The sequence below is a fragment of the Melanotaenia boesemani genome, chromosome 24 (assembly GCF_017639745.1).
Source record: "Melanotaenia boesemani isolate fMelBoe1 chromosome 24, fMelBoe1.pri, whole genome shotgun sequence".
NCBI classification, from domain to species: Eukaryota; Metazoa; Chordata; class Actinopteri; order Atheriniformes; family Melanotaeniidae; genus Melanotaenia; species Melanotaenia boesemani.
In genome coordinates this window covers 1960289-1972788 of record NC_055705.1, presented here as the reverse complement: position 1 = coordinate 1972788, position 12500 = coordinate 1960289, and the positions used below count along the sequence as shown (strand labels likewise).

General features: G+C 45.3%; 2 protein-coding genes across 2 annotated transcripts in view; both read left to right on the top strand.

The window, feature by feature from the left end:
- The window catches only part of LOC121635300 (caspase a-like), an 8585-nt gene extending 8467 nt beyond the window's left edge, over window positions 1–118 (top strand). Inside the window, exon 8 of the mRNA XM_041978434.1 lies at window positions 1–118. This exon is cut by the window's left edge and continues 24 nt beyond it. The gene's annotated coding sequence lies outside the window, so the exon portion shown is untranslated.
- The window catches only part of LOC121635925, a 117499-nt gene that overhangs the window by 103663 nt on the left and 1336 nt on the right, over window positions 1–12500 (top strand). Inside the window, exons 14-22 of the mRNA XM_041979343.1 lie at window positions 6096–6269; window positions 6657–6703; window positions 6795–7348; window positions 7495–7593; window positions 8305–8360; window positions 11232–11446; window positions 11569–11843; window positions 11968–12081; window positions 12184–12496. Of these exons, the coding sequence (XP_041835277.1) occupies window positions 6096–6269; window positions 6657–6703; window positions 6795–7348; window positions 7495–7593; window positions 8305–8360; window positions 11232–11446; window positions 11569–11843; window positions 11968–12081; window positions 12184–12496 (1847 nt within the window). The remainder of the gene's footprint in view (window positions 1–6095; window positions 6270–6656; window positions 6704–6794; window positions 7349–7494; window positions 7594–8304; window positions 8361–11231; window positions 11447–11568; window positions 11844–11967; window positions 12082–12183; window positions 12497–12500) is intronic.

Below are 12500 nucleotides of genomic sequence, written 5' to 3'. Positions count from 1 at the left end.
CTCACCTAAGGAAGAAGTTCCAGTGTGTGTTTGACGGAATCACTAAAGCAGGAAACGTAACCTTTCTGAACCGGATCTACACAGAGCTCTACATCACAGAGGGAGGAACTGCAGAGGTCAATGATGAACATGAGGTCAGACAGATTGAAACAGCCTTCAGGAAACCAGACAGACCAGAAACAACCATCAGACAAGAAGACATCTTTAAACTCCCACCTGGAAGAGATGAACCAATCAGAACAGTGATGACAAAGGGAGTGGCTGGCATTGGGAAAACTGTCTTAACACAGAAGTTCACTCTGGACTGGGCTGAAGACAAAGCCAACCAGGACATCCAGTTCTTGTTTCCACTGACTTTCAGAGAGCTGAATGTGCTGAAAGAGGAAAAGTTCAGCTTGGTGGAACTTGTTCATCACTTCTTTACTGACACTAAAGAAATATTTGATCTGGAAGAGTACGAGGTTGTCTTCATCTTGGATGGTCTGGATGAGAGTCGACTTCCTCTGGACTTCCATGAAACTGAAGTTCTAACCGACCCTAAGAAGCCCACCTCAGTGGATGTGCTGCTGACTAACCTCATCAGGGGGAAACTGCTTCCCTCTGCTCGCCTCTGGATAACCACAGGACCTGCAGCAGCCAATCAGATCCCTCCTGACTGTGTTGACATGGTGACAGAGGTCAGAGGGTTCACTGACCCACAGAAGGAGGAGTACTTCAGGAAGAGGTTCAGAGATAAGGAGCAGGCCAACAGGATCATCTCCCACATGAAGACATCACAAAGCCTCCACATCATGTGCCACATCCCAGTCTTCTGCTGGATCACTGCTACAGTTCTGGAGGATGTTCTGGAAACCAGAGAGGGAGGAGAACTGCCCAAGTCCCTGACTGAGATGTACATCCGCTTCCTGGTGGTCCAGACCAAAGTCAAGAAGGTCAAGTATGATGGAGGAGCTGAGACAGATCCACACTGGAGTCCAGAGAACAGGAAGATGATTGAGTCTCTGGGAAAACTGGCTTTTGATCAGCTGCAGAAAGGAAACCTGATCTTCTATGAATCAGACCTGACAGAGTGTGGCATCGATATCACTGCAGCCTCAGTTTACTCAGGAGTGTTCACACAGCTCTTTAAAGAGGAGAGAGGACTGTACCAGGAGAAGGTGTTCAGCTTCATCCATCTGAGTGTTCAGGAGTTTCTGGCTGCTCTTCATGTCCGTCTGACCTTCATCAAGTCTGGAGTCAATGTGATGGAAGAACAACAATCATATTTCAGGTTGTTCACATTTTTTATGAAACCAGATGTAAAACGTCTCCATCAGAGAGCTGTGGACAAGGCCTTACAGAGTCCAAACGGACACCTGGACTTGTTCCTCCGCTTCCTCCTGGGTCTTTCACTGCAGACCAATCAGAGTCTCCTACGAGGTCTGATGACACAGACAGGAAGTAGTTCAGAGACCAATCAGGAAACAGTCCAGTACATCAAGAAGAAGATCAGTGAGAGTCAGTCTGTAGAGAGAAGCATCAATCTGTTCCACTGTCTGAATGAACTGAATGATTCTTCTCTAGTGGAGGAGATCCATCAGTCCCTGGGATCAGGAAGTCTCTCCACAGAGAACCTGTCTCCTGCTCAGTGGTCGGCTCTGGCCTTCATCTTACTGTCATCAGAACAAGATCTGGATGTGTTTGACCTGCAGAAATACTCTGCTTCAGAGGAGGCTCTTCTGAGGCTGCTGCCAGTGGTCAAAGCCTCTAAGAAAGCTCTGTAAGTATATTGTTTTTAGATACAATGGTGTCTTTGAAATTGACATGTTTGTGATGTAACATCAATACATCGTACACCCTCCACATCATGTACCACATCCCAGTCTTCACCTGGATCACTTCTACAGTTCTGGAGAATGAGCTGAAACGGTATTTATTCATGTATCGATTGTATTTCTTTGTGTTTTAGACTGAGTGGCTGTAACCTCTCAGAGAGAAGCTGTGAAGCTCTGTCCTCCGTTGTCAGCTCCCCGTCTTCGAGTCTTGAGAAGCTGGACCTGAGTAACAACAACCTGCAGGATTCAGGAGTGAACGTCTTATCTGATGGACTGGAGAGTCCACATTGTAAACTGGAAACTGTCAGGTCAGATCAGTTTACTGCCAGTTTGCTAATTATATTCTACTTTTGCTTTAAAGACTACCATATCCTACCTTCTGATGTTTTAAAGTTTTCACTAAGTTTCTAAGTTGTACTTCTTGTCTATTACCATTTGTTCAGGTTGAGTTTGTGTAACCTGTCACTGAAAAGCTGTGAAGGTTTGTCCTCAGTTCTCAGCTCGCACTTCTGTAACCTGAGAGAGCTGGACCTGAGCAACAACGACCTACAGGATTCAGGAGTAAAGCAGCTGTGTGGTGGACTAGAAAAACAACACTGTACTCTTGAAACTCTCAGGTATGGATGAATCAGACTTTTTACCGTATAAAACAACATCTCAACAGGACATGAGAGAAGTTGTTGTCTGGAGTGTGAGGGCACATTCACACCAGCCTTTTTGATTCGAATCCTCGTCCATTTGCTGGAAGAGTTTGCTGTGTTTGAGGTAATGTGAATGCTCAAACGAATTGATTGTGGCTTCAGGGCATAGTGGGAGAACACAACCAACACGTGTGTGTGGGGAAACTCTGGATTGGAAACAGACATGGAAGAGACGGTAAAATTTCTGATAGAAATCTGATCAACCCAAGACCACCAGATCTGATGCTGATCCATGTTTAGCTGTACTAGAAACTGAAGTTGTCCTGCATTAACCAGAACCACTTTTCTTCTTCATTGTGTGGCTCGTCTTTAGTAATTCTTAGTGCAGCACCCCCTCTGGCAGAGAGTGTAAGACTTTATTTATTTATTTAATTATTTAGTTTTTTACTTGTCCTGTCCAGCATGATAGCAGCAGAACGATGGTCTCGCTGCTGTTGAGCCAAACAAATTTACTTTGCCAAGAGGAGCTTTATGAGTATAAGGCTCCTCTAGATAATCTGATTTATTTATTTATTTAATTAATCCTATTTTTTTTTTTATTTTAAATTATGGAATTCATGTAATCTAGCTGGACCAGAGGGGAAAGAAAAAACAAACTAATAAGTAATAACAAAAGTAAAAGAGAAAGTAGAAAGAGCAGACATAGACGCAGTAGAAAGAAGCAACGAGCTTCAGTCCAACATAACAGCAGACAAGCAGCTGCTACACCTGTACAGAAACACAGCAGAGAATTTCCTACAGCTTTTACAGTAAACTAAGCAGACAATCATCAGGAGTTCCTAAAAAAATAACCAAGACAACAACAACAAAAAAGTAAATAAACAAAAACAAACATGTATCACAACAACCACCAACGTACGAGAAACACACACTAAAACCTAAACCAAAGTATCTCTTATGCTGGGCGTACATCAGAAGAGTTTAAAAAGATTTGGAAAGGACTATAAAACTATCAGCTCACACCTGCTCACGTCCAACGACAAGTGCCGAGTCTCAAACTGAGATTTTACAAAGACTGAATCTTGTGTGGCCACTATTTACAAGACTACAACTAGGTGCTTGTAGCTTTTTTCTGTGTTTATGTTGGACTGCTGGTATGGAACAGGGCTGATCTGACCACAGCAAGCAAACATGGGGAGAGTTTCCTTCCAGGTTTAATAAGGAATTACACATCATTATTACTTCATTAAGTGTGGCTCTGCATCTCACCAGGTGTTACACTGACTCATCAGAATCTGGAGGCATGAATGAGTTTCTATTCTTCTCTCTTTTGTTGGATCATTATATTATAACATGCAAATGAACCACAGCAGACATTTACTTCTTAACCATCCTCTCCTCTTTCTGGACGGTCCACCTACAACGTTTCATCACCGCTTCTTGTTCGTCTTTTTTACAAAGTAACGCGTTACAGTAACAATATTACCGTTTTGGGTAACAAAGTAAAGTAATGCGTTACATTTAAAATATCGGTAAGGGAATGACTTTACTGGACTACAGTAACATGATTTTCTGCGTTACTCAAGCCGTGTTTGCCTAAGTGTAAAGTTCTGATCTGTTTTAAGTGGTACGCGCATGCTGCTGCCTGTGTGTGTTCTTGCCTGGGCACGTTGCCATAGAGATCGATTTACGTGACGTAACTGATTGTCCACCAACTAAAGAGAAAGAAAAATTAAGCTGGAGAGTCGGAGATACTGGCTTTTGGTCAGTGGCGATATTCACATTATTTTCAGTTCAGTCCAGTTTCAGTCCAAACTTGTGGAGAAAGATCCTGCTCGCCGGTCAGTGGAAGGAGTCCTTCAGCAGCCGACCCACCTGAACAAGCAGCCGACCCGCCTAAACATGCAGCCGACCCACCTAAACATGCAGCCGACCTGCCTAAACACGCAGCCGATTCGCCTTAACAAGCAGCCGACCCGCCATAACAAGCAGCCGACCCACCTAAACAAGCAGCCGACCTGCCTAAACACGCAGCCGATTCGCCTTAACAAGCAGCCGACCCGCCATAACAAGCAGCCGACCCGCCTAAACAAGCAGCCGACCCACCTAAACAAGCAGCCGACCCGCCTAAACAAGCAGCCGACCCGCCTAAACACGCAGCCGATTCGCCTTAACAAGCAGCCGACCCACCTAAACAAGCAGCCGACCCGCCTAAACAAGCAGCCGACCCGCCTAAACACGCAGCCGATTCGCCTTAACAAGCAGCCGACCCACCTAAACAAGCAGCCGACCCGCCTAAACACGCAGCCGATTCGCCTTAACAAGCAGCCGACCCACCTAAACATGCAGCCGACCCGCCTAAACACGCAGCCGATTCGCCTTAACAAGCAGCCGACCCACCTAAACAAGCAGCCGACCCGCCTAAACACGCAGCCGATTCGCCTTAACAAGCAGCCGACCCGCCATAACAAGCAGCCAACCCGCCTTAACAAACACCCGCCTTAGCCTAAACAAGCTAAGCTTTTTCAACATTTCCTGGAGCGCAGCAGCTGGTAAAACAGAAATGAGACATGCTCCCCCTGTTGACTACTGAATCGCCCAGGTTTAGAAAAATACTAGATAAAATGATGATGAGACTAGTGTGTCCATTTCTTCCCACATACAGGGACGTTGTTCTTGTGGTTTTAAAGCCAATTTCTTTACAATATACAGTAAACACTGTGCAGACAGGCAGTGATGTTTGTCCATGTCTACACGGTGAATTAAGAATTGGTAAAGTAATAAGTAGTGGCGTTACTTTTCAAATACAGTAATGAGTAAAGTAATTTCATTACAATTTACAGAAGTAATGAGTAACTAGTAACTTATTATTTTTTTAGAGTAACTATCCCAACACTGGTTACGTCACTGTGACTTGCAATAATATCAAACACGTTTGATACTGTCGCAGACCCAAGACTAAGAAAAGACACAGATTACCACCTTAAACCTGATGGAGATGATGGGAGCGCTGGGACTCCAGTAAGACTCCCAGGTTTACTAAAGACCTTTACTTTTTAGTCTGTGACTGTGAAAGTCGTTTGGTGTAAGCCCGGCATAAGTGTATAAACCCACTGGATGACTCAGTGACTGGGTCAGCATGCAGAGTATGAGGAATGAGGAGTGATCAGGCCCAGATACCCAGGCAATCAGCAGAAACCCCAGAGCACAAACCCCAGCCACCCCACCACGAACACCACCCCATATCCACCCAGAGGGCAGCAGTGGATGGCCCTAGTCAGAACTCCTGTGTTCATAGGGCACAAGCTCCAGCAGGAAAAGATCAGCCACCAGCAACCCCACCGGGGACCGACCAGTTAAAGGTGGCCAGTACCCACCCCAATGTTCCAGCTGCACACCCTGGAAACCAGGCCACCTCCCCTCTTCCTCCCCTTACCCACCCCCACCCCTCTGGAAGATTATTCAAAAGATCAGATTTGTTTAACTAGTGAAGTGTGACACAAACTCTGTCCAGAAGAATGTTGCACCCCTTAACTGAACTAAGTCCCCAGTCAGACCGAGTCTAGCGGATCATCCCTGTGTGAATGCACCCTAAATTTTCCTGGTCCTGCGTATCTTGCATCTTGTTTTGTTTCTGCAGCCTGTCAGGCTGCCTTATCACAGAGGAAGGCTGTGCTTCTCTGGCCTCGGCTCTGACCTTCAACCCCTCCCATCTGAGAGTGCTGGACCTGAGCTACAACCACCCAGGAGAGGGAGGAGTGAAGCTTTTGGCTGCTCGACTGGAGGATCCACACTGCAGACTTGACACTCTCAGGTATGAGGAGACTGCTGAAACTACCAGGCCAGTCCGTAGTCTACGTAGTCTACATAGTCTACATAGTCTGTTTACTCCGAAGTCAAACCTGTATGGTAGATCTTGAGGATCAGAGTTGGTGATCACTGTGTTAAGTCTAGCTTAGCACAAACACTGAAACTTTGCCTTAGTTTAATTAAGAGAGGATAAATAATTCTTCATTCAAGTGGAGGAATTGATTGAAATGCACCTACAGTGAAGCCAGAAGAAAAGACTGGAGGTATGGTCTGTTCAGGTGAATGTGTCCCGATGTTGGACTGTTCGTTTTTCAGTGTAGAACAAAGTGCATATCAGAGACGTTTAATGTCCATGTTTGCTGAAAGAGACGGTGCTGCTCTGACCTTTCAGGGTGGAACCTGCTGGAGAACGATGGTTGAGACCAGGTCTGAGGAAGTGTGAGTGTTTTTCATTAAACCGTCTTCACACTGCTGCATCAAAGAGTCATAGATGAATAACTGCAGCAGGATTGTTTGTTCTCTCCATCAGATTCCTGTCCACTCACATTCGACATAAACACGATGAACAAGAACCTCAAACTGTCTGACAGCAACAGCAAAGTAACCTATGTGGAGGAAGTTCAGTCATATCCGGATCATCCAGACAGATTTGAGTTTTGTCCTCAGCTGCTGTGTGGAAAAGTTCTAACTGGTCGTTGTTACTGGGAGGTTGAGTGGAGAGGAAGCGTTGATATATCAGTGAGCATCAGAGGAACCAACAGGAGAGGAGACATACCACACTGTGTGTTTGGAAGAAATGATCAGTCCTGGAGCCTCAGCTGCTCTGATGGTGGTTGTTACTCAGTCAGACACAACAACAAAACAACGTCCATCTTGTCGTCCTCCTCCTCTTCTTCCTCCTCCTCCTCCTCCTCTGTCTCTAACAGAGTAGCAGTGTATGTGGACTGTCCTGCTGGCTCTCTGTCCTTCTACAGAGTCTCCTCTGACTCACTGATCCACCTCCACACCTTCATCACCACATCCACTCATCCTCTGCTTCCTGGATTTGGGATCTGGCCTGGTTCATCTGTGTCCCTGTGCTCAGTTGAGTATAAATAATCTATTTGTGTTAGAAGAAGACGTTTTCTTCTTACCCTTCTTATGATGGTTAAAAAAGAACATGCTTTATTAAAAATGTCACAACGATAAATCAAAATTGTACTTTATTTCTTTGTCATTCTTTAATTCAGGATGTGAAACCTGAATCTCTGACTAAATGCGACGACCTATTATGTGAAGAAGCAACTAGCTCTTCTTTCTCATCAAAGGAGGACACAGAGCTTATGGAGGTGAGACGTATGACTGTATCCCTCTGTTCTACATAGATTAAAGGGCTGAATATGACCAGATACCTATCCCCCAGACACCATGTGGGAAGTGGTGGCCTAGTGTTTAGAGTTGAACTTAGGGCTGGAGGACCCAGGTTCAGGTGAAGCACCTCGAGCAAGGCCCTTAACCTCCAACTGCTTCCAGAAACACAACAACCCACTGCTAACTAGAGTTCCCTCAGGATCATTAAAGTACTTATTTATCTATACAGTCTGATTGAAAAGGTCTGTGTGTGTCATAAAAATATTTCAAATCAGTTTTTCAATTCAGAATATTTCTATAGAACAGCTAAAGTTATCTCAGATTTTTACAGAGAAAGTGAATAAATGTCGTTACAGTCCAGTTCAGTCTAACGTAGTCTACGTCAGTGTATTGGTATTTATAAAATACTGATTTGTAAAACATTGTCTAACTGAAAAATGCAGCGGTCCCTCAACTCATGCTGGGCAGACCTCAACAAGTGTATGTGGCCCAGTTTGGTGTCCAGGGATCATACATTTTCCAGGAGAATCGAGGGATGGCTGGGCAGCTTGTGTTTGCTGCTTCCTCTCACACTGCTTTGTCCTCTCCGATGGGGGAGGATCATGCTGGACTTGACAGTGTTTTATGTACTGTTTAGTAATTTTTTGGTTATTTCACATAAAATTGCTCATATTTATCCTTTATTCCAGCATCCGGCAAGGTTTACACCTGAAGTGGAAACTGAACGTTCACGAATCTCATACAGGTAATGTGATGATATAAAAACACTTGGCTGTGTTTAGCAGTTTGCTTTAATAGGAAGTTTTGCCCACGTGTAATTTAATACTAAGACCCTTCTTTACTGTAATACTTTTTCTGTATTTACAACAGTACTTAATTATATGTTTCAAGATTCAGCATTCCTCTTTTGACCTACAGTTGTCTGCTGACCAAAATTATAAATCACATAATTTTTACAACAATGCTGGTTTCACAGTATAAGTGTTGTGGAATGCAGGATGGAGAGCCAGGAGGCAGACGGGTGGAGGATTAAAGGTCTTAATTAATAATCACTTACATGGGTAAAACACAATGGGGAAACCAGACCAGAAACCAGGGGGTATAAATACACTGAGGAACTAAGAGGGAGCAGGTGGAGCAAATGAACAAATCAAACCAGGTGTACAAATGAACAGGAAGTAGAAAGCAAAATAAAATACACAAAGGAAAAAAAACTACAGTATACAATAGGAAAGCCAGAACTCAAAATGACCAAAACAAAATTGTCCCAGTGACAAGGCTCTGGAGGGAGGCCATGTCTACAGGAGACTGAGTTCAGGAGGGAAGCCAGGAAGCCACAGGAGCCACAGGAGACAGATCTCTGGACGACTGCCAGGAAGCCGTGGCGACTGGAGACAGGGCCCTGAAGGACAGCCGGGAGACCATGGTGACTGGAGACATGGCTCTGAAGGACGGTCGGGAGGCCGTGGTGACTGGAGACAAGGCCCTAAAGGACAGCCGGGAGGCCGTGGCGACTGGAGACATGGCTCTGAAGGACGCCTGGGAGGCCGTGGCGACTGGAGACAGGGCCCTAAAGGACAGCTGGGAGACCGTGGTGACTGGAGACATGGCCCTAAAGGACAGCCGGGAGGCCGTGGCGACTGGAGACATGGCTCTGAAGGACGACTGGGAGGCCGTGGCGACTGGAGACAAGGCCCTAAAGGACAGCCGGGAGGCCGTGGCGACTGGAGACATGGCTCTGAAGGACGACTGGGAGGCCGTGGCGACTGGAGACAAGGCCCTAAAGGACAGCCGGGAGGCCGTGGCGACTGGAGACATGGCTCTGAAGGACGACTGGGAGGCCGTGGCGACTGGAGACATGGCCCTAAAGGACGGCCAGACCAAAATATCTACATGACCTCATCACATAGATAGTATTACTGAAGTGAACCCCACTCACCAAGTAACCATTGAGCTGAATAACCTGCAGGTTTTCATTGTTTCCCTGATCTAACTCACCTGACTGAAATTAATGGATTATTTTGAAGAAGTTGACAAGAAGCTGTTTGATCTTATTCAGGTGTGTTAGATCAGGGAAACAATGAAAACCTGCAGGATACCGGCCCCCGAGGAGTCTGACACCCCTGTCCTGTACAGTAACTAAGAGATGGTTAGACTACCACTGATTATAAGATTTATCAAAAAGGAAGGTTTTAAGCCTCATCTTAAAGGTAGAGTGGGTCTCTGGGAGCTGGATCCATAAGAAAGAGGCCTGATCACCAGATGCTCTGCCTCCCATTGGACTCTTAGAGATGCTGGGACCCACAAGTAGACCTGCAGTCTGAGAGTGAAGTACTCTGCTGGGAATTTATGAAACTATGAGATCTTTGATATACAATGGAGCCTGGTCATGGAGAGCTTTATATGTGAGGAGAAGAATTTTAAATCCTAGATTTAACAAGGAATCATTAAAGAGAAGCTAAAACTGGAGAAACATGATCTCTTCTGCTAGTTCTCATCAGAACCCTCACTACAGCATTTTGGATCAGCTGGAGACTTTTCATGTTTTTTCAGTCAAGCTGGACATCTGTCTTGGTCCAGAGCGGGCGTGTTCACCAGCTCTGGTTACCGTGGTAACTCAACTGGACATCTGTCTTGGTCCAGCGCGGGCGTGTTTACCAGCTCTGGTTACCGTGGTAACTCAGCTGGACATCTGTCTTGGTCCAGAGCGGGCGTGTTCACCAGCTCTGGTTACCTTAGTAACTCAGCTGGACATCTGTCTTGGTCCAGAGCGGGCATGTTCACCAGCTCTGGTTACCTTAGTAACTCAGCTGGACATCTGTCTTGGTCCAGAGCGGGCGTGTTCACCAGCTCTGGTTACCGTGGTAACTCAGCTGGACATCTGTCTTGGTCCAGAGCGGGCGTGTTCACCAGCTCTGGTTACCGTGGTAACTCAGCTGGACATCTGTCTTGGTCCAGAGCGGGCGTGTTCACCAGCTCTGGTTACCGTGGTAACTCAGCTGGACATCTGTCTTGGTCCAGAGCGGGCGTGTTTACCAGCTCTGGTTACCCTGGTAACTCAGCTGGACATCTGTCTTGGTCCAGAGCGGGCGTGTTCACCAGCTCTGGTTACCGTGGTAACTCAGCTGGGACTCATTTAGGACCTGATGATGAAACGGAACTCCCACTTAGACAAGCCAGACTTATTGAAAATGTGCGACTTTCCTGAAATCCTGCTTCCTGGAATACCCGGTTTTCTGCTGCATCCGTGTTTAACAGTTTCCTCAAACAGTTTCCAGCCATGTTGTGTTCCCAACATCATTCAGGCTGTTTAAATCAGCGTCTGCAGTGTTAGACAACTTCAAATTCAAGAATAAAAGAATTCCTTTCTGTTTTTGTCTAGTTTTTAAAACATTGTGTTTATTTGTACAATGTGTGTTTCAAACCATCTGTGAACATTTAAACATCTTTCTCACTTGAATTATTTGGGTCACAAACCACTGCAGCTGTGAATAATCATTGTCTCTAATTGGACCCTCATTCCTCATCTTTCTGCTCCCTTCCTGCTTCTCTGGGCTATGAATAAAAAACTTTTTTTTAAAATATTGTGTTCACTGAGCCATTCTGTGTCCTACAGGTTTACGTGTCCTGGTCCAGGTGAGTTCCAGTGCAGTCTGACCAGACTGGTGTTTGTGATGACTCGAGAGGCGGTGGTCTTGTACAGAACCGTCCCGTGGCCTGACAGTCTTCTACAATCCGCTGGAAAGACACCTGCAGGGCTGCTGTTCAACATCAAATGTTGTGAGGGAGCGGTCCATCAGCTCCACCTCCCACACTGTGAAACAAAGGACGGTGAGCTTTCTGCTGCCCCGAATGCTTCATGAAGTTCTAAACAAGCAAATAAGTAGCACATAAAGTAGTTAAAAACATCTGCAGCCAAAATACAGAAGTCTGACAGCTCTGTTTTTTCACAGCTTTGTGTGTCCATGGCCTGCTGTCTGTTGCACATATCACTGATGATGATGATGATGGGATGAGCATCCTGGAGCCACTGAAGATCACAGACACTCATGTCGTTGTGAACGTCCACCACCTCTCTTCTTTTGGCCTCCTCTGGGATTACGTCTCTGGATTTCTGAAAAGTTGGAGGCCACTGAAAAGTCAAGGGCTGGTGTTTCAGAGATCTCATGATAGAGAAAAAGCAACGCTGTATGTGTTTCTGCTGCAGGAGAACATCCCTCTGTCAGAGGTAAATCTAAGAAATTCATTTTATCCTTATCTGTTATAAAAGTAAAACACTTGATTAAATGCCATTTTATCAATATTTGTCCTTTTTTTTTGTTTTGTTTTACAAAAATGTCCATTTTACGAAGGTTTCTGCGGAACATCAGGAATCAGAGCACATCAGTAGCTTTCAATGTCTTCTCACTGTTGGTCAAACCTACACTGTCCACTGTGAACCCACAAACATGGAGGTAAAGCCTAAGGTGAGCCACGCTGCAACGCACTGGGGTCATAAATGCAATTCTATTAATAGAAGAATCACAGTTCAGTACTTGTACTTTACATCAGTTTATTCTGGTTTTCAGGGTGCAGAGTTTTACACAAAGAGTGGAGCAAATTATCATCCAACATTTAAAGTTCTCCTGTCTCCGATACCAGAGAGGATGACTCTGGTGGTCCGAACTCAAGACGGAGAGGAAGTTCGGGAAGATAGTTTTTATCTGAGAGGTAAAGTCTTCACACTTATAACAGTGGCTTATCATACACTGAATATGGTTAAACACTGGAGCTGGAGTTGGTCATCAAAGTTTTTATTTCTGTATTTTCTGTATATTTCGTTATTTTTGTTTATCACCACCAGAGGGCGCTGTGGTGAAAAGAGTGGGCTTTGTATGGAGAGTAT